We start from the raw sequence: 22,623 nt of genomic DNA, 5'->3' as shown, positions 1-22,623 counted from the left end.
GCATGCATGACGTAGCATGTATGATGTCATATCCTCTATATCTGTAAATAGAAGCAGAGGTGGGAGTAAACAGATGCCTATGCTAATCAGTGCTGTTCTGCTGCACTTTGAAGTTTTAAAAAAAATATCAGAATAAAATGGAATTTAACCAAGTTTTTCACCGAGGGTGTGAACACTATAAGGTAAGAAACCATTGCTGCTAACACTGCAAAGGTTAGAAAGACTCTGCAGACTAATCTGATAATATGTTTGTGATGTCATGATGCAATATGCTGCACATTTCATATAGCTCCTAAAATACACTCATGGTATTTGCATGGCCAAAGTTCATCTTCATGCAATGAAAGCGAGCTCAGTTTTACAGGTTTTCTGAGGTTTTTTGCGCTCTTTTCGTCTAATCAACTACTCAAATTTGTTTCTCATTTAAACAACTTTAAAATTAGTTGCCAGGGACATACTTAGTACTTTTGGTTTGGAAAAAGCCCACTTACACACTTGCTGAAGTTGTTGTGTTTTTAACTGCATAGTTATTTTGTCATGTCATGACATGACCCTTTTGGACTAAAGAGAAGGCTGTGTTCCAATGCTGTGTTTTCATTTATTAGCTTAGTTATGGGTGTCAGTGCTGTTTTCAGTAGGGATTTTTTAGCCTCTTTCTGTAATACAACTGGTCCATTGTGGCTGTTTTTAACAGCTACTTTAAAACCACAGGTGGTACAAAATGCCTTTAATTAAATTGTTTCCAACATTGTTTTCAGCATACTACAAAGAAGGTATACAGTATGTGACCAATCCATGGTTGTCATTGTGTTACTGAAGTAAATTGTGTTTTTTCTCTTACTGTCACGGTGGCTGTATTCTTCTCATCATCCCCCAGCATGCACATGCCATAGTGAAAATGCAATGGCTGTACAGGAATGCAAACCTTGGCAACGCTTCTAATAAATGCGAAATATGGAGCCACTGAACAGTGAACGATGTTGCTGCCTTCTTCTGCACTGCTCGGTCTAATACTGACCACCGGCACAAATGGACCATGAACAAGAATATAATCATATGTTAGGATAAGGTTAACTAGAAAGTCAATTGCTTTGCCATTGGTAGCATGGTAAATTAAGTCATGGACCAAATATTCTATTACAATAAAAGGACTATTTTCCAAATGTGAGCTTTGTGTAAAGATTAGCAGCCTCTTGATGGTCCATTTAGATCGAGGTGATTTAATTCTAATTTTAATTGATTTCAAAAGGTCTCATTACACTAAGAGCAGATCTGCCTTATTCTACAGTGCCTACTTTTGCATTTTTAAAAAACGTTTCACAGGCAAACTTTAATATAAAGCTAAGCAAATGTATGACTTTTGATCACTAAAATCTTTTAACATATTTAGACATTTCTTATTTATCATAGCTGGAGTAGATTGACACAGTATTTTTAAAGGTGCACCGATTTGTTTCAGTAACAGTGGCTTCAACAACAACAACTGGGCTTAGGGAAAAGAGGTCTAAAAATCCCAGTTATGCCATTTATGAGATTAACTGGTGAGCAGCAAGAGGTGTAGATTTCTCCATGAGTTGGAAGAGACCAAAAAAAAGTAAAAACGGGAGTTCATACTAGAGTTACATCATATGAAACAGAAGTCTCTCTTACACAAGCCTTTATTTTCACGACCACCAGCGTCAAGACTTCAGGGGTCCTGGCCTAATTCCTATCACCGCTGGGATTTCATGCTGCTGTGATGAGCCATCAGAGTCTAATCGCCAAATAGTGTAATTGAATTCTGACACAGAATAAATCATGTCCAATTACTTATAATGATCTCTACTCACTTAACTACTAATGTGCACAATCCTTTCACTTTGATCCTACAGGAAACTTTTTGATGCTGTGGATATTTAGCAAACTCATAGGCAGGACGCATGCAAACAGCTGGAAGCATCTAAAGAACTCCTCTTAAAATTGTATGAAACTTTCTGTTTAGCCACATGCATATTCTTACAGCTAGGTCTTCACAGGCACCTGGTATCTCCAGCATCATCCAGGTGGAAGGTGGACTCTGCCCATAAAGAAACGGATATCAGTATCAGTACTAAAATAGATACTAAAATAGATCCATCCACCCATCTTCTTCCGCTTATCCAGGCAGGATCGCAGGGGCAGCAGCCTAAGCAGAGAAGCTCAGACCTTCCTCTCCAGCTTGTCTGGGGGAACAGAAAAGGCATTGCCAGGCCAGCAGAGAGATATAATCTCTCCGACATGTCCTGAGTCTGCCCCGCGGCCTCCTCCTGGTGGGACATGCCTGGACAACTACATCCTTGTCAGATGCCCAAACCACCTCAACTGGCTCCTTTCGATGTGAAGGAGCAGCGGCTCTACTCTTTGCCCCTCCGGGATGGCTGAACTTCTCACCCTATCTAAGAGGGAGAGGCTGGCCACCCTTCGGAGGAAGCCCATTTCCGCCGGTTGATCTCGTTCTTTTGGTCACTGCCCACAGCTCGTGACCAGAGGTGAGTGTAGGGACATGGATCGACCGTTAAAATTGAGAGCTTCGCTTTTACACTCAGCTCTCTCTTCACCACAACAGACCGGTACAGTGTCTGCATTACTGCAGCCGCAGCATCAATCCGTCTGTCGATCTCCCGCTCCCTTCTCCCGTCACTTGTGAGCAAGAACCCAAGATACTTAAACTCCTCCACTTGGGGCAGGAACTCATCCCTAAAATAGGTGTGCCATTTCAGCAATGCTTAGTTGAAGCTTAGGGGCCCAAAGTGTGCTAAGAAAATATCTACCAAAGCCTGAACAACTGACATAAGACAGGATACATACATCTTTCCATGTAGCACTCTGAGTATCGCAGTTTCCTAATCCTAGCTGACAAGTTTCAATGTGTTGTGCATTCAGAAATGCACAACACATCTTCTGCATACCTTTGTTGCCATGAGTTCTTACTTTTACTGCCTTCCATTTCCTCAAAGCAGCCTGGCCATTCTCCTCTGCCCTCCATCATCAACAAGCCATTTTCATCCAGAGGTGATATCCAGTGCTGCTCATTGGATAGCTTCTCTTTTTCTGACCCTATTCTGTAAACCCTTGAGGTGTTTATGCAGGAAAATCCCTGTAGATCAGCAGATTCTGAAATACTGAGACAAGCCCATCTGGCACCAACAACCATGGTGACAAAAAAAACATGATTATCCTTGCAGCTGTTTTAGAGCAACCACAGACGTCTGAACTGAAAGCAAAAAAACAAACAAACAAAAAAAAAAACTACAGAACTACAGAAAATACACTATCCCAGAAAACATTAGGCTCCTGCTGAGCACGAGCTGTACTTATGAGTCAGTATTGAAAATGACTCTGACTGCAACATAAAATCCATGGACATCATCAGCCTCTAAATGACCAAGCTCACCTTAATGCCCCCCTATGCTCTGTGAGCAGACCAAAACTGAGTTGTAACACCCATAAATTGTACAGTGCCAATGGTAACATAGAAGCATGAAATAGATATTGATCCATATGTGTCCCTCTGTTTTCACCACGATATTCTGTCTAGCAGAGAAAGATAATTATCCAGCAAGAGCCCACTTATATTTTATGACAATGTAGAGTATGACACTTTTACATTAACAGAAAAGCTAACTTTTTGATGAACAAATCTAAAGCTGAGTCAGTTTAAAATGCAAATAAAATTAGGGGTCTGTAAACACTTTGCAGATGCAGAATTCCTTAGCTGTGCAGAGTCCCCAACAACTGAGTCGTACTTTTACAGCAGAAGGATTTTTTTATGCAAATAACCAACATATATACATATATATATGATAGTAATCTGAAATACAACATTTCTGTTAGGACTTCGAATCTGTCTTCTTAAAGAGGCTGTCAGAAATATCAGTTATCACTGAATAACTGTTGAGAGATAACTGTTATTCGTTTTAAACTTCATTGAACGTTTTCCAGATAATTTGTGTCATTCAAAGTCATTGCCGTCTCCTGCATATAGATATTAGCTTATCTTGTTCTTTTCACTCAGTTAATTCAGTTTTGTGCACTTTATGTTTGCTAAAAGTAAATTATGTTCTATATTTGGTTCAAGCAATGACAACATGATGTCAAATTGCAGAATTTTCTATATTTATTCTATATTTTCTCTGGGAAATCGAGATAGCCCACATTATATGCGCCATGGGCCTCTGTCAGCCCTCAGTGCCCGTTCTTATCGCTGTGCATTTTCTGCAGATGATGAGGACACAATGCTTCTTGACCCAATTGGACCACATCGCAGGAATGCTGCTCCATGCTGGCAATGACATTTAAAATCACAATGCTTATTGTTGAAGGAACTGAATCCTGACATAGGCCCAAGGATATTTCAGCAGCATGGTCAAAACGGCCTCGTTTCTCCAGGCATTTTCCATGGCTGCTTCGGGAGAAAGCAGCTATTCTGCGACTATTAACGTAAACCACCTGAACCTTAGTTACATGTCAGAGGAACTCAAAATAATTAGCAGCAAGTTGCAAATCCTACTGCAAATTGCTGCTAATTATAGTGCAATTATGTGCTAAGAAATGTTACGGTCTGTAACACAGCAAAATGTTCAGGGTGCATAAATAATAATTGTAATGTCTGACTCTGAAATAGGTGTATGAGTGCACAGGTTTGATTCATAAAATATGATAATTTTCTGTTCTTGGCTTACGTTTGTCTCCTTGTGTTGCTGTGTGTCTGCGTGACATGAAAACTACGAATGTTCTCTTGCGGCACCCTTTGTTCATGTTATGAAACATCCTGAATCACAGCTAACTGGAATACTTCCCATTATTTTACATTTGACCCCAAGAGATGAAATTATTGTAGCTTGACAAAGCAACCAGAGCTCCAAAGTCTTCAGCGGATAGAAATATCAAATGAGTTAATTCCATCCACTGACTTTCTTTCTTTTAGTCATCTTTTTCCCCACCCCAAGGTCAAGGATACACTTGCCATTAAAATGTCTACATTCACATTTTTAAAGGCATCTAGACTTTTGGATGGAATGGGATTTATAAATAGCAAACGCTGCGATAACTGAGATTTCTGTAGCATTTGTAAATGTATTTACTGTTTAAAATGAGGTTGTATTGTGCAGCTGTGGTCTCACTTAAGCAGCTAGAATAATCTCATCTGCTTCCCTGCAAATCTGAATGCCTCTATTGGATGTTCAATATTAGCGATAGTTGGTGAAAAGAAGGAAAACCACTTTAGAATATTGGAGGTAAAGAGGATAAAGACACCTAAGCAAGTCTGCTTTACACGTGTGTATTTTTTATTATTCTTTGACATACTGACAATAGGTATTTTCTTTATTTATAAGAACATATTGCACTCATTTTGAATAACACTGTGCTGGCTATGTCCTTCTGTGGTCTTATGTTCCATTATAAAAGGGCTCGTCTCTTTCTCAAGGTGCTTAACCTTTTTCTCTTGGCTATAATAAAACATCCTTGGAAATATGAGAGTTTAACAGTATAAAATAATATAAATCTGGACCTTGAAGATAAAACAAAAGGCAAAAGAAAACTACAGTATATATTATTTTCTCATTAAAGCCTCCATACAATGGATAATAACTGCTAAATAGATGTGCTCAGAGGAGTTCAGATGTTCACTGCCACAGCACACCCAGAGCCCTTATTTCAGGCCAAGTCATGTGTTCTCATTGGGTGAAAACGATAACTAGGTCCCTTTTCAGACAGTTTTGTGTTGTTTTTAAGCTTCCATCACTATAGAAACACTGAGGGAAATTCTTTCTCTAAGCAGGTTGCAAAGGACATATTCAGTGTCTAAATTATTGATTGCAAAGTATGCATTAATTTCTTTCTTTTTTTTAAAGCTGCATAGAATTTTGTGGATGAAACAGTTTCTGTGATTCAGAGAATCCAGAGAAATCTTTGCTCACAAAACCTGTTTGAGTAGTTATGATCTTTGTGCTCTCAGGCATGATTGCATTTAAACACCAAAGAGATCTTAGTTACATGTATTGGTGCTTTTTCTTTTTTTTCTTTTTTTTAGATGGCTGTATGCTTGTGCAAGCTTGGCCTTCAGACACTGTCACAAAGCAGAATCCTATCCTTAAGCCTGGGCCTTGTTTCAAGCCAATGCCTTATTATCAGCAGCATCTGGGCGCAGGGCGAGTACAAATTTATTGATTGTTGCCGTCCTCAAACCGCAAGGGCCGAGAGAATGGTTACAGACATGTAATTTTATAAAGCATGTAGACATCAAGATGAACTGAAATGCTGTTACCCTGAATGAAACACAAGCACACCCTAACGCATTTTTAAGATAAGAAATCCTGGGTTTTCTCTGTACAGAATTCTGTTGGGAATAACAGTAGACTCTCACTTTTCTTCACTTCCTACAATTGTGTGCAGCGTTTGAAAAAACAAAGGAATATTTGTGTGCATGAGTAGACACACATACCCACAAACACAGATGCACACGCCCACAGAGATGCGCACACAATATATAATGAAAAGAACATATTTCATACAGCATTGACCTCCATCTAGTGGCAGAATGGATTCCGCTTGAATGCATTAAGATTAATGATGAAGCTCCTGTAACACAGTGGAGACAAGACTGTACTGAAGCTTTACAACAGATTGAGCTACAGAGAGCAGAACAGACCACAATAAACCACGATAACAGAACATACAGGACAGCACAAAAGAACAGTGTATTTCATTAAACACACAAAGGTTGAAGCTGGGTACTGAACAGTACTACTTCACCTCCAGTGATTATTTTTTGTTACATGTCATGCTTTCTGTCATGCTTGTTTTTTTTTTTTACTGTGTCGACTTTATCCTTGGATCTCTTCTGCCTCTCTTTCTGCCAGCCTGTCTCTATGTTTCTGTTTTGTGCCTCTTTTTATGTGTGGTTTTATTCATTCAGCCCCTACAAAACGGAGCAATATGTTCATTCAAATAGAAACGGCAGAGATTTGAACACCCTGTTACATCACATAAGTGGAGCAGCTACGGTAGCTTATCTGTTACACAACCTTCCACACATATTTGCAAGTAATTTTGCTGAAGTAAAAGCCCATTGCTTAAATGGTGTATGCATGAAAAAAAAACTGATGTTTCTGCCCAGTGAGCACATTCAGATCTCAGTGACTCAAAGCAGTTTAACAGCTGCTTTTGAAGTAATTGTAGTTGCGTTTGTATAGTTCGCATGATGACCATTTACATGTGAAAGCTACGTAAAAGTGAACACCCAAGCTTGTCAACTGCAAAGTTCACATCAGTTCCTGACAGCTCGATGCAGTTTTCTGCACTGCCGAAACATTTCCAGCATCGGTGCTGCTAACTGCCAAAAATCCCCCTTTTAATAATTAATAATAATAATTAAATTCAAAGTGGTGCATAAACACAGGGTTGTTGAAAGGAGGTGAGAGAAGAAGAAACAGTCAGTGCATTGTGGGAAGCCGTCGGCAGCCTAGGCCTACTGCAGGATGACTAAAGGAGGATTCAGGGTCACCTGATCCAGCGTTTACTGTAAACATTTAAAAAAGGAAAGGTTTAAGCCTCATCTTAAAAGGAGAAAGGGTGTCTGTTTCTTAAATCCAAAGTCTGAGCTGGTCCCACAGAACAGGGGACTGGAAACTTAAGGCACTCCTTCTCATTCAACTTTTAAATACCTCAAGAACCACAAGTAAACCAGCAGTCCCAGAGAAAAGCACTCTAGTAGTACTATGAGATGGGAAAAAAAGATTAACATGATGGCGCCAGCAATCTTTGGTTTATTTTTTTCTTACACAGCAATATTCACTTTAAATTGCATCATTTTTTAAAAGAATTATGTGGTTAAAGCCAGAAACATCAGTGTGGACAAAATGCAGTTTTCCAACTGATTGTGCCCTATTATCAGTTTGTCTGGGTTCACTGTTGATTCCTTGTGTTTTTCCCTATAGTCCTTGGCCTTCATCCTACAAACTGACCTTTTTTAAACAATCCTTTAGTTCCCATTTGGCTCCTTTTTTGAGCTGACATTAGATAATGATGATACACATAACAAGCTTTTTTAAGTATTGCCATGATTTAATTATTTGTGATTCTTAGGAACTATAAAGATTAGAATGTTATTATAAGGAATTTCCAAGTTGGAAGTAGTAATTGCACTCATTAAAATTACACCAATAACGTGTTTTTTTAGAAAATGTGATGTAAAAAGCAATATTAGAACAAACCAAGCTAAAAACAGACCAAGCAGGCTAAGAAAGATGTTCAAATCAGTCATTTACCCTGGTCATTATAACGGCCTTGGACTTGGATTCTATTCAGAATAGAATAGAATAGACAGTGTAGATATACACAATGAGAGTTGTTCTCTCATTGTGTATATCTGCATCGTATATAATTCTATATTTTCTTAAGAGTAAATATATTTTGGCCATGGCAGTAGCTGAAACTAACCTTTGCTTTGTTACCTTTGAGCAAAGTCTGCATTGCTATCAATACTATAAGTTTGCTGGGTTGTATCATCCAAACCTTTCCTTTCTGCAAATGTCACGATCCTGGGTCTGTTGACCCAGCGTTTTGAGTTTTAGTTTTATGTAAGCCCTTCGGGTTCCTAAGTTCATTTGTTATCATGCCTAAGTGTTTCTAGTTCTTATCATTTCCCCCTCGTGTTCCCAACTATGGTAAATCTCCCCTGCTCTTCATGTGTTTCATGTCTGTGTCTTACATTGTCAAGTTCGGGTTGTCATGTCTAGTTTTAGTGTTTCCTGTTTTATTCTGACAGTGTCATGTGTTCTTTGTTCATTGTATTTAGCTTTCCTCTCCTGGTCCTGTCATTAGGTTTATGTCAGTCAGCTGTTCCCCCATGTGTCTCCACTTCCCCTGATCACCTCATGTATGTATTTAAGCCCTTTGTTTTCTGCATGCCATTGTCAGGTCGTCTGCTCATCCATGTCTCATCTCCAGGTACCCATGTCACTTCACTATGGTTAAGGTTTTTCATGTTTTGTTATTAGTTCACCCAGTTTAGGTTATTGTTTAGTTTTCACCGATGCCTAGTGATGGGCAGATGAAGCCCCATGAAGCACTGAAGCTTTTCATCCAATTGGTTCACCCCAACGCGAAGCTTCATGAAGCTTCATTTCAGTGGCGGCTGGCCCATAGGGGGCGCTCGGGCTCCGCCCCCCCAAATGTGGAGGAGTAAAAATATATATTTTTAAAAAATTCATCAATGATAGTTTTACTATGTGTGTGCCCATATACAGCCAGGCGTATTTTAACATTTTCACCAGCTGACTCATTAAAGTTCAACCAACAAACGGTGTTTTTCTTCTTCTGGGGCGCTCGTCAAAGCGCCCTTGATATGCAGCGAAATAGCCTATCATTAAATGGTTGCCAGGGGAAAATAATAAATATTTGACCTATCAGCGTCGCTGAATTAAATGGTTTGGGGGCGCTTAAAATTGCGCCCCTGCAGAAAACGCGCGAAGATTTGCTGTTCTAGAATTTTACCTCAGTCAGTAGCCTAAGTGAGCTATAAGGTCAGAGAGAGACGATGGCAGCGGTATTGTTAACGGTTGAGGCACAGCCTCCCCCAAATTCGGTTAGATCGCTTCTAACCTACCCTTTTGCCAGAAGGACAATGGCAGAAAAACTGCAAGTTAAAGAGTTGGGACCTGACAAGCCCGAAATTCAACTAACCCAGGCAACGAAGGAGAAGTCAAAAGCATACAACAGGACTTTTTGTCGGAGTTGGTTCCAGCGCAAGTCGTGGCTGACAGGCTGTGGAACAGCTAATGCACTTTTTTGTTTCCCGTGCATACTGTTCAAAAGTGACAAGTGTGATTTGACGTGGACACAATCTGGACAAACCGACTTAAAGCACCTCTCCGAACGAATCAAGAAACATGAAAGCTCACGAGTTCATATGGACAACAGTGTAAAGCTAGCTGTGCTAGGGAAAACTAGCATAGCGGCGCAGCTAGATGATGGACATCGGATTGCTTTAAGAAGGCACAACGAAGAGGTAGATAAAAACCGTCATATTTTATCTAAAATCATCGATTGTATTAAGTTTTGTGGTGCTTTTGAGCTAGCAATGCGGGGACATGATGAAAGTGATTCCTCAGACAATCCAGGGATTTTTAGAGGTTTAGTCGACTAAGTCGAATATGGTTGTTCATTTTAAATTTAAATTTAAATTGTGTTGTTTGATGTACTCATTAAATGGGTCATTTTAGTCGATATCATAAAAATTGCCCCCCCTGAGATTTTTTTCAGGAGCCGCCACTGCTTCATTTGCTCTAGCAGGACACCTACTGGACGTAAAAATAATAGCTGGCATGAATTTGAAGAGTGTGGCCTTTTGCACACAGCCTGTAAATGTCAACAACAAAAGGAGTGTGTAAAACATGTATATTGTAGTGATGGCAGTATACTGTGTATATTTATAGTGGCAGTATGGAAAATGATTATTTGGAAATGCTTGAAATGGAAATGATCATTTACTGTGAGGTGAGGTGTGGTTGGGGTGTGGACAGTGGTTGTGCTTTTGTAACGTTGAGGTATGGACAGCTACACACTGAGGCTTTGAGCCTCAGTCCTGCCTGTTCACATTTTATTCTGTAAAAACTAAATTTTCACTGCTTTTATGACCTTTTTAGTGGGGAGAACATAGCTAGGATTTAATGATTTAACAAATCTTTTGAATCCTTTGTCCTCCACAATGCTAAATGGCTGGGAGTCCTCAATCACCATGCTGACCAGGGGCCTGTTCTTCGTACCGCGCTAAGTGAGTTAGCTGGATTTGATTGTTGACGATTTCGCGTGATCCTGGATCGTTCGGTTCCCCGAAGCCCATCCGGGACTTGCTGTCATAGCAACAGAGCCGTAAGCGTAAACCTGCTGGGGAGCAGGTTTACTTTATGTAAACAGGATTAGATCGCGGCCACGCAGGTATGTCCGCGTCATTCATACGAAAGCAACAGCGATATTCCACCACTGTTTCACCATAAATAAATAACATCAATGTAACTAAAGATAATGCAGCACTTGATCCTTTTATTGATTTCACACAGATACATACAGGTCATTTCCTAAAAAAGGGAAATGTACTATTAACATTCTATTACATGTATGTGATTATTTCAGATGTAATTCATATTTCAGAGTAGCAATTGTAAATTACTTCGTGTAATCAAGATGAGAGACCACGGCTATAAAAGCGAAGGTGGATTTGGGAAGCCTGTCGCAGTCATATCCTGTCCGTTTACGCGAGCAACCCATTGCGGAAGGTGCAAGATTGATAAGGAGAGTCCTCAGAATTCAGCGTATATTGCGGGATAGACAGGATCCTTTAGCTCAGCGCGACAGTGTGCTCATTGAGAGATATCGATTTTCCCGTGAGGGTATTATTTACTTAACCAACTTGTTGACGAGGGGGTGCAGGACCACCACCTGTCTTTTTTTTTGCTCTGCCCTTTTCTTGGTTGCTGTTATGAACAAACAAACAGAGTATTCCAGGGTCTCTTTCCAAGAGACGACAAGCAATATAAGTGATAAATATTACCAGTCTGTAGAATATTCTTATATTTCACTTTTACTTGTTCCCATGTTCTAGTGGGTCCTGTTGTGGCTCTAATGTGAAAGAGGATATAATGTAATATAATATAATATGATATAATGTAATATAATATTGGATAATATGGTGTGATATGATAAATCTACCCTACCGCCTACTGGTGTTGGACAGAGGGGCCGATGGCGCAATATGGCAGCCTGGCTTCTGTCAGTCTGCCCCAGGGCAGCTGTGGCTACAACCGTAGCTGCCTCCACCAGTGTGTGAATGTGAGAGTGAATGAATAGTGGCATTGTAAAGCGCTTTGGGTGCCTTGAAAAGCGCTATATAAATCCAATCCATTATTATTATTATTATTATTGAATTACTTACGAGTTTGATTTGTCAGCAACTTTCTGCCAGCCCTCTCTCCTTGCTTTTGCAGCCTTTGCAGTGTTCCCTTGCGTTTTAATTAAACTCTGAAACTCCTGAAATCCCTCACTCAAGAGTTCTTGCTCTGCTGCCGAAAAATACCGAGCGCGCTCCTTCGACATTTTCGCCGACCAATCAAAGGGTTGCCGATCAATGTTTCTACTATCGATGCGTAGCCCCTGTTAAGCCACCCAGTGATCTCACATTACTTCATCCAGCTATACTAATCGTCAACAACAGGTGTGTTCGGGGAACCGGAATAGCGAGCTCAGAGTTAGCGCGATGATTTGATCTTGGATGTTTCATTTGATCTTGGATGTAGTAAGCGACGTACGAAGCACAGGGCCCAGGTCTTCATCTATTTGAGATTGTTCTCCTGAGGAAAGACAATAAAGATAAAGCACAAATATAAATATCACATACGTAACTTATAACAGTTGTATAATATTGTTATATCATTTAGTAACATTACTGCATGCTATATTATCATGGCATTTGATGGCTCACCTGGTCCTGCTCCACAATCGGTGTTCCCCTTATTCACACGCAAAGCTCTGTAGTGCCTAAGCATGGATGAGGTGTTGTTGTTATATCCCAGCTCCCTGGCACATAGAAAACACTTCACCTTGTACAAAAGTCAAGACAGCTCAACATAAATTGTATTGCACCATCAGTATCATGAAAATACATCTTCTGTAGAAATTTACATACCTTGTTGGGAGGAATAAGATCAAAATGTTCCCACACAGGGGAGGACAACCTCCTCTTCTTAGCTGGCTCCATTCTCTCCTGACTTTCTCTCCTCACTCTCATAAACCTCCAAACGGTCTCCAAACTCTCACTAACCGCAACTCTCCATCAAACACCCACATTTTTGAATGAAGTCTGAGGGGTTTATATCGCTGTCATATCTCGCGGCAAAGTTCGAACCACTTCATGAACCAGTCACGTGGTACAGCCGGGCAGCGAGGCTTCGGACGTCATCATTTTCAGCTCCTCCCATAAATGAAGCAAGCCTCGATACGCGCTTCGCGGAAACGCCCCCTCCATTACTCGACACACGCTCCGAAGCCTCGATACAGAACGTCCCATCACTACCGATGCCCTATTATTTTGTACCCTCGTTGCTAGCCTCAATAAACGGCTTGTTTTGTTAATCCACACCACGTTTTGGTCTGCGTTTGAGTCCTCCTCTGCAACACATACGGTCTGCCCCAGCCAGACCGTGACAGCAAAAGCATATAGTTAGGGCTGGACCAGGTGACACTGAATCCTCCCTTAGTTATGCTGCAATAGGTGTAGGCTGCTGAGGGATTCCCATGATGCATGGAGTATTTCTTCGTCAGTCACCTCTGTCACTCACTATAGGCCTCTCTGCATTGAATCATATTTGTGATTAATCTCTGACTATCTTCCACAGCATGTTTCTTCCTGTTAAAAGGGAGTTCTTCCTTCTCACTGTCACCAAAGTGCTTGCTCATAGGGGGTCATATGATTGCTGGGTTTTTCTCTGTATGTATTATTGTGGGGTCTACCTTACAATATAAAGTCCCTTGAGGCTATTGATGTTGTGAATTGAAATGAATTGAATCCTAGCCTCTGGTGATATTAATATAACCTAAAATAACACATGTTGCTGCTATAAGGGGTCATAGTTGATGAGATGTCAATTTCACTCTATTATCAAGGGGCTGCAGTTCACAAACAAAATTATCACCTGCCATGCCTGAACATAGGTGCCGGTATGGCACACAGTGAATGAATCTTGACTCTTTGAATTTTGATATTTTTTCTTCTCAAATGAAGGTGAGCTAAATATTAATATAATATTTTCAAGGTCTAGTTGACTTGTGGGCTCCGCATTCATTTCGACGGTCTCATTAGCTTGTTCAATTTACAATTCTAAAGCCCGGTTTGTGGTTCAGTTTGAGAACAGACAGTTCAAGCATAAAATGTAGAGCTGTTCCTTCCAGAGTTAATTTGCCAACTCCTTCTAATGCATTCTGTCTCCATTTACTTCCTATTTTCTGAAGTGCATTTCACAACTACGCTAACGTCATGTACATTTTCCTCCACAAGTTTTCAGTCAGACTGTATCCATGTCTAAACGTGTTAATTAGCCATATCATTATGATGATATTACATATCAAACAGTGCAGTCTAGTTCCACTAATAGGAGCAAAAACTGAAATCATTTTTCCCTTCTGGGTCTCATGGGCTTTTTAGGCAGACAAGATTTACTGTTTTGCATTTCATATTCTTTCTGTTTAGCCTTTGTAGCAACAAGCAGCAGTTTGGAGCTGAAAAAATGACCACTGCATATGACCATTATATCTACAGGCTTTATGATTTCTTGGGCTCCATCAGTGTTAACATGTTGTTTTAAGTGACTGCATAATTATGTTACCTTATGATAACAGAAAGAAAGTCTTACAATGTTAAACTAGTATTTTATTCTCAATTGGTAGTAGTTTCACTGGCATGTAACAGTTTCTTCCTGTTGAAACTGATGTACTCATGGATGCATTAAAGACTATTAAAGTCTGTGTCTGTGTGGGTCTGGCTACACTTAGACATAGAAAAATGTAGCTTTTTTGTAAGCATGTAAACAGCTTTTTAGATCACTGAAAACAGCACTTTGGAAAACTGCTTCCAGGGTGAAGGTTTTCAGAAAGTCAGTTTATGTGTTCACATGTGAACAAGGAAAACGGCCCACACCTTTGATGTCTGGGAGCATCAAAGGTGTGGGCCTCTATTTCCTTCTTTGATGTCAGAATGGTGCACGGTGTTATTGTTGGTGATGGTTCCTCCTAGGCTTCTGATTGGCCAGCCTTTTAATACAGACACGATTATATCGCCACCTGTAGCGCTGCTGTGCTTTTGACAGTATTTGACATCATTTTGCACTTTCTACACTGTTAGAGTACAATTTTGACCTTTTTGAGCAAATGCAGCATTAAAAAGCCCTAGTCAATTGCATTAATAAGCAAAATAGACAGAAACTAAAGCAGAGCCAAAAGTAAACTATACTGTCCATATACGCCATCTGTGAAACACAAACAGTTAAACCCCAAGTGAGTGTTTCTTCTCTTCAGTAACAACTTTGATTGGCAGATTCAACAAAATTTAATTTTAGTTATATAGCTCCAAATCACAACAACACTTGCCTCAAGGTGTTATATATATTAATGTAAAAACGCTACAAGGAGCTAACCCTGAACAAGAACTTTGCAACAGTGGGAAGGAAAAACTCCCTTTTCCTTTTAACAGGAAGAAACCTTGGGCAGAACCAGGCTCAGGGAGGGGAAGACATCAGCAGTGACCGGTTTGTTGAGGAAGACATGAGAAAAGATACACAGTGGAAGAGAGTCAGAGGTTAATAATGACGATTAAATGCAAAGTGGCATGTAAGTTAGTGAAGAAGAAACCATCAGTGCATCATGGGAAGCCCCAAGCACTCTAGGTCTACTGAGGTGTAACTAAAAAGGAAAGTTTTATGCCTACATTTCCATCTGAATGCTAAACTTGGTTGATATTTGTGTGTGATTATCTAGCTAGTAACTTTGCCATATGACCCCTATAATTAGTAAAAATCATTCCCTCTTTTCCAAAAATGTCACAAGTTGCATAAACACATACAGTCTGGTACATAAATAAAAAGTCACATATAATTATACACGTGTATTTTGTTGATTTATTTTATTGAGTCTAAAATACTGAGTCAAGACAAGACGATAATGTCCCAAATGTATATTGCAGGAAACAGAACATGTAGCTCTGTTCAGACGTGGTTTGGTATGGTAAAAAAGATACTGGAACAAAGACCATATGTTTTGTGTGGAAAATTAATAGAAAAATTACATTCAGTTACAAACAGTAACAATTAACAGTTCACAAAATGATCTTAGTAAGCACGTACGTCCATGGTAGCCTTGTTATGGAAAGCAATAGGAACATGTTGCAGGTCACCCATGCCCGATGGATTATCCTGTAGTTGACAGAAAGAAGAATGAGTGATCTGATTAAAAACGATCCCTGATAATTGTGTTTCTTAAAGAATGTAATAGATCAGAGATGGCCATGATAATGGGGGCTTACAGAGAATCTCTCTTTCATCCCCTTAAAGTGTCTAAGTTCAGAATCCTCCTCTAGAAAGATGATATGAATGAACAAATATGAATGCAAATTAGTAGTCAGATAAATTTAATGCATTTTTATATCATATAAATCTATATAGAGAATTTGTGGCCGATGCATGCACAGACACACACACACACACTTCATAATTTAAAATTCAAAGGAATATGAAGTTGCCTTACTGTGCAGTATCCACAACTTTCTTGCCAATACAGCCAAGCCCACAAGGAGCAGGAGAGACGAACACACCGCTACAGACTCCAACATGTAACTAGGAAGCAGGCACAAAGCAGACTGAGCAGACAACCCACCTTCAACATCCATTAAAGTGAAGATAAAGAAGTGCTTGACGTTTACCGGTGACTGCTCCAGGACTCCTTAGTGATGGGTTTGGGTGGAGGGAGGTACACAGCAGACTGACTCGGAGGAGGTGGGGATGTCACAGGCTCTGCTATTGAAGGTAAAGATATTGTAGCGCTAAAAAAATACTGTAACAACTCTGTACATATGCTGTGATAGGTGAAGAGTGTTTGCAGCGTCCTGACATCAATATTGTTGATAGGTGACTTTTAATAATCAATACCCCCAAACAAGTAGAGACTTGAGAGCTTCTGCCATCTGTCACAAACACATATTGATCTTTAAAGCTGCTTCTTCTCAATTCAGCAGCTGCAAGGTGACATGGAGAAAATGCCAAGCAATCACGCAAATACCTAAAATGCATGATTTAAAATGCTAATAGGTTATCCAAATGATAAGCTATGACCATTTATTTGTCTTGGAAATGTTGCTTTTCCTCTAACCTAAGAACACAGAGATGGTAAATATGCCTTTAAAAATGAGCATGTAAGGACTGTGAAAAATGGGAAGGGTCTTAGTATGTTTTCTTTAACTTAAAACAATGCTGTAAAATGACAGTATGTATGTTAAAATCATTCGCAACCAATGACACACAATAATGAAACAATCTCTGTTTAGCATTTTAGTTCATTCTACAGTTAGGGAGAAATTTCATGTCTACAGGCTGTATCGACCAAATATTCACTTCGAGCAATGATAAATATTATATTAGGGCATGGTTGTTTTTAATAATTTTTTTAAAAATCAACCATTTCCATAATTATTTTTTTCCTGGTCATTTAGCTAAATGTCAAGTTTTGCTATTCAAATTAACACTAGGCTGCATTTTAGGGGTGACATGTTAGCGAGGGACTAAAATGAAAGAAATGTCAACTGTGTTACCTGTTACCATGGATAACACAGTCGACAGTCTATCGTGACTTAGACTTATTGTCATATATAATTTTGTCTTGTTATTATTATGACTAAGAAATTACATGGTACATGTGATAAAAGTAGAAGAGATTTACATAACTGACATAAATATTATTATAATGTTGAGGTTTAGTGCTGAATAAATAATCACACTCTAACTAGACCTCACTACCAGATGAAATGAGCATTTGTTTTCAACATGATCTGCATTGCCTTCAGAAATACTCGTTTCAACATAGCAATGATCTCATAGTATGACTCATTTTGATGTGACGCGGTGGTTTGAAAGGATGGGCTCCAGCTGACATTTGTGTAATCTGCTCAATAACGAAGTAAGGTTGGAAAACTGAAAAGAATTGCTTTCAATCATTGCATTCACAGTGTTACAACGGCAGCATACATTATTAAACAGAGTGTTTTAAGTTGTAGGGAGATGAGGTTACCTTCTGCTGAGAAGCAGCACCACATGCTGATTTTGAGAGAAGCACTTAATATTTATAGAAACACAGAGAGAAAATAAAAAGGTTTTTATCTGAATACAGGTTTCTCTTTTCCTCTTAATGCATGCCGTCAGCTGTGTGGTTCCTGTCAGTTGTATTTCTTTTACCGCTGACTGTGTTACATATGACTTTTGTGTCATAAATCTTTTAAATGTTGGCTGAACAGAAATAAAAATATCGGGGTACATTTCTAGAGAGGGAAGTCTTACATAAGGATGTTGAATAACTCTAAACTCCCTGCGATGAAAAAAATATTCATCCTTGATGATATCAGCACACAGAAAATCCATAATGAAGCTTAAACTTCACAGTTTCAAGTCAGTTAGACAGTGAAGTTCAAAAGTGTAATTTGTTATGTATTTTATGTCCAAAAAATGAAAGGCTCTTTATCAACTTACTAGTAGAGGCGCGTGGTGTGACCTGAACCTGTACAGCTACTTGCTGCTGCCCTGCAGAACATAAATACCAGCCGGCATCTCTCATCTGCAGCTTCTTTAAGGTTACAGTGAAAGTCCCAGTTCTGTCATCGCTGATGGCCACTGAAGTATCTTCGTAACTCCCTTCAGAACCCGCCGACAGACAGGAGCTCCAGCCTCCGCTCCGACACCACTTCTTCTCACTTTCTCTGTTGGCAGGCAGTCACAGGGGAGTCAGTGAATGCTCACTGTCCACCAGCGTTTGACACCAGTGGAAGTTTCCGGACAAATTCCCACATTTACTGAAGTGTGATCAGTTCTTCTTTAAGGACAGTTCTAAGAGTTTTAAAGGATAAAATGTGGATAAAATCCTCCAAAGCAAAACCAAATACCTGAATCTTTCACTGTAAAGGCATTGAACCGTGACACTACTTCCTTCTTCCCCACTCACCATGCCGTTCTCGACTGACATACCTGCAGAAATCATGAAAATGCAACAAACTTCTTTAAAACTGTGGGTGAAGAAATGTTTATCAAACCTAATATTTCTCCATTACTCACCGTGAATAACTTTCACTTTAGTGTAAGCAACATCATCGGCCTTCCACCCGTTACCTAATTCCACACCACACAAGTACCACCCAGACTCCGTCTCTTTCAGGTTGTTCATGGTCACTGTGAACATCTCCTGGGCCGGGTCATCAAAAATGCTCACTTTGTCTTTACTTGGATTGGTCGAGGAGGTCTCGTCAGTTCGAGCCAAGCTGGTGCAGAACTCTCTCATGCTCCCACGACACCAGTACTTGACATGGTTAGCATACTTAGGGTCATATCGACACGGGACAGTGATGGAGCCACCCTCCAGGACACTAACCTCGTTCTGAGTGGTCACCCAGCAGGGAACAACTGATAAGAAGTGGAGATCATTCAATGTTAAACACCAATTTGAAATGAAACTTTCAGTTATGACACAACCTTAATATAGCAGTTGCTCACATTGGACACCTGTTATCTATAAATGAGATGTGGGGAAATGTAGCCTTTGGCAACACTTGTACCATATTTATCGCTTCAGTTTCCTTTGTTATGAAGCACATTTCCTGCTTCAACTTCCCTCTTCATACTTCTCATTCCAAAATTGGATTATCCCTTTATAATACACAGGCTTTTGAAGGCCTGACAAAATAAACATCAAACATACTGTTTGCTAAAGGGCAAACTGTACAGACGATTGGAAGATTTGCAAAAACACAAAAGCCCTCTCCGGCTCCTTGCAAGCTTTTAACAACCTTCTAGTCTGTCTTAAACAAACGATTAATAACAGAAAAGTCATAAAATTGCAAAGAGAAGCAAAGCCTAAGGAGTATCATACATTTTAGCAAGAGTATTTGCTAAAAGCACAGCAGAGAAGTGAGGAACAGGCGGCACAGACATAAATTATCTTTGTTTTTTCCAATTATGTGAAGCAGAAAACAGCTTGAAAGTCTTTTTTGTCTGACTTCTCTATTCAAATGCACACAGTCACAGTGAATACCTGGGATCCATGGTAACAGGCTGAGCGTGAGTATAAAGAGTCGCGGCATGTTTCCACTTCAAGTTTGACGCTTAACAAGAAAGTGTTCTCTGCTGCGCAAACACAGACTGCAGGTTCCACAGAGTGTCAAATTCCCCTTTGTCACGTGACAATTGGCTGGATCCAGATGCTCCAGATGTTAACTGCATAAATGCCAGGCAGATTTTATTGACACTGTTCACCTACTGTGGTGAACACTAAAATTTGAATAAGATTAATGTCATGCTGATGTTAAATCTATCTTCTCTGTAGGAAACCTACTCCTTGTTTCTCAGCTCATGTATAGCCTATATATAAGTATATAGGTATTTTTCATGTTTGATTTTGATTCACAATAATGTGCGTAGAATATAACAATTTAAAAAAAACTCCATATTGGACTTTAGTAGCTCTTTTTTTTATCGCAAGAGGAACATTTTTAATTCTCAGAAATACATTTTATTTCGCAATACACCTTTCAAATTCAAATTCTAATATTTTGTCTTTGTTGCGATGAGAGATGGGAAGTTTAATCCCAATCATAGCAGTTTTCTAAATAAAGCTAAAGGTAATGAACAGTTAGCTGTGCTAGCATAAAGACGAGAAAACAACCACATCATCTTGGCAATGTCGAAAGGTGATCTGGGTGGCGGCGCATTAAGTTTCACTCATATTTTTTACATATATGCAGGAATGCACGACACCTATAAAAGCAAAACATGATTTTTACACAGTTTAGTTCTTGCATGTCCTATTTTGCTTTCTGGATCCAGCTGCAAATGGATTTTGCATAAAACATCCAGCCATGTAAGGTATCATCAATCGTATTGTCTAACTAAACAGCACATTTTTGTTTCCCCTAAAGAGACTGTTATTCAAGGTTTAGGCTTGTAACTTAAAACATGACATACTTAGCCTTTTTATTTTTACAATAACGTTATTCCCCCTGACAGGCACATACTAAGCCTCTCCCTTCCATAGCTGGGGAGAATTCATTTGGCAGGCTGCAGTGAAATTACTTGATTCTGGTGCCTGAAAACCTTGGATATGGTCCAGTCTTCATTTGTCGGATTAAGCTTCAAAGCACAACCCCCTCAGACACTGAATTAACAAACAATTATTCCAATCCTTTCAATTTGCTCTGTGAAGGATGTCCCTAAAGCCCCACTTGCTCTTTTGTTGTTGCTTCTGCTACAAAACCTTTTATGGTCATCTATTTCCTGGAAAGATTTGGGATGATCTCAGAAGTGAAACTCAACTTTTTGCCCAGTTTGACCTTTCTGGAGAAATGAAACCTAACATTTCCCAAAGTTACTATTTTCAGATCCCTAACCCATATCCTTGTATTGCTTTGAAAACTGTGGCAGACTGTATGTCTTTTTGTATCTTACAAGAAATTTCAGACTGATGAACTTGATAAGAGGGCATGTTGATAAAAGGAAAACTTATTTTAATAGCTTTTCTCAGATTATTTGAAATCTTTGACTTTGCTTTTAATGTTTATGATGTCTCTTTATAATATGTCAAATGGTAAGCAGCTGTGCTTTTATATAGATGAAAACAGAATACTGTAATAATGCCTAATGCTTGTCTTTATTTTTGTGACTCTGGTATTCTTTGTGGTGTGATTGTTAGACAGGTTCAAAATGCAGACTGTAAATGACATTGTTTTCTACACATTTACTCTTCAAATGTGGTTTAGTCATTTTCGAGTAAAGTGTAAATGTACTAGTAAAAGTTTGTATTATATAACAAAACATTACAACTGAATAGTGGCCAAGGTTATTTAAAGACTAAATCTCAGTCTTATTGATTGCATACAATTACTGAAATATTGCTGTTGGTAGTGTTATACAATGAAGTTTTTGTGTGTTTGCATGTTAGGAACTGTTGTGGCAGATTTCTTTTCTGATGCATTAATCATATATGATTAATGCATTATAATATAATATAATTATAGTCATTATACTATAGCCATAATCATAATCATTATAATATAATGATTCATGATATATGACTTTAATCATATCACATTAGTAATAGCAATATCACTTTCTTACTTTAGTATAGCAAGATCACTCCTGTCACCAGTTGTATGTTATCACAAGTGGGCCCCAGGTTTTATTGCACCTTCACAGTGGACCCATTGTAGACTTGAAGATCTCCAGACACCCTGCTCAAGGGAGGTGACGGATGGTCGTAACTTAGAGTGGGAGGCAGTCAAGGATGAGCTGGACTGAAGGTATAGGGATATGTGATGTGTTGTGCAATGTTCTTTGAGAGTGTCTGTGTGAGATGTGAGGGCAGAGGCCAAATTTCAGAGATCATCCTAGTTTTTGGCTGGGATGATTCTCTCCATATTGAAATATGTTATTAAACCACTTCAAAACGCTCGCTGGGGGTGTTTGCAGGTTATTTAAAATTTCCACAATAGAACCAAGTATTCAAAGTACAATGAGCCTATGATTTTAGTCATCCAGATAATAGTGGTCTAAAGTGCTCGAGTAGATAACAGCTGGAATTAATTTAGGATCTCAATAATGTACTTCTAGCTGAAGTTCGGGACAAATCGCGTTCCTTTTCATCTCAATGCGGAACTTTAAAGTTCTACCTCATCGTCCAGCCCAGAGGCGATCATGACCAATTGGCCAATCCACCACCTTTCATTGTTTATACCATTACAAAAAACAAACAAACAAAAAACAAAAAACATCGGCCCGTAAAAATGAAAAATCACCGGGCATTTGCCCG

The 22,623-nt window shown here is 39.3% G+C and overlaps 1 protein-coding gene across 2 annotated transcripts; it reads right to left on the bottom strand.

Annotated features, from left to right (window-relative positions):
• Positions 1-15,674: 15,674 nt before the first annotated feature.
• Positions 15,675-19,984, bottom strand: pigr (polymeric immunoglobulin receptor). 2 transcript variants are annotated; one of them, XM_086272501.1, is made up of 8 exons: positions 19,855-19,984; positions 18,882-19,226; positions 18,713-18,794; positions 18,303-18,529; positions 16,487-16,580; positions 16,312-16,400; positions 16,091-16,140; positions 15,675-15,980 (listed from the first exon to the last, which is right to left on the bottom strand). In XM_086272501.1, exons 1-8 carry the CDS (start codon positions 19,901-19,903, stop codon positions 15,897-15,899), a joined length of 1,020 nt encoding a protein of 339 aa, XP_086128627.1. In that variant the 5' UTR covers positions 19,904-19,984; the 3' UTR covers positions 15,675-15,896. The 2 variants fall into 2 exon arrangements, with proteins under 2 accessions (XP_086128627.1, XP_086128628.1); XM_086272502.1 differs by having other exon boundaries at positions 16,487-16,577.
• Positions 19,985-22,623: the final 2,639 nt, after the last annotated feature.

The sequence above is a fragment of the Aulonocara sp. 'chitande type north' Nkhata Bay genome, linkage group LG18 (assembly GCF_057382095.1).
Source record: "Aulonocara sp. 'chitande type north' Nkhata Bay isolate Kocher_YH1m ecotype deep benthic linkage group LG18, A_spYH_male_GT1.1, whole genome shotgun sequence".
NCBI classification, from domain to species: Eukaryota; Metazoa; Chordata; class Actinopteri; order Cichliformes; family Cichlidae; genus Aulonocara; species Aulonocara sp. 'chitande type north' Nkhata Bay.
The sequence above is the reverse complement of the archived record's forward strand: the minus strand, read 5'-3'. Positions and strand labels throughout refer to the sequence as shown.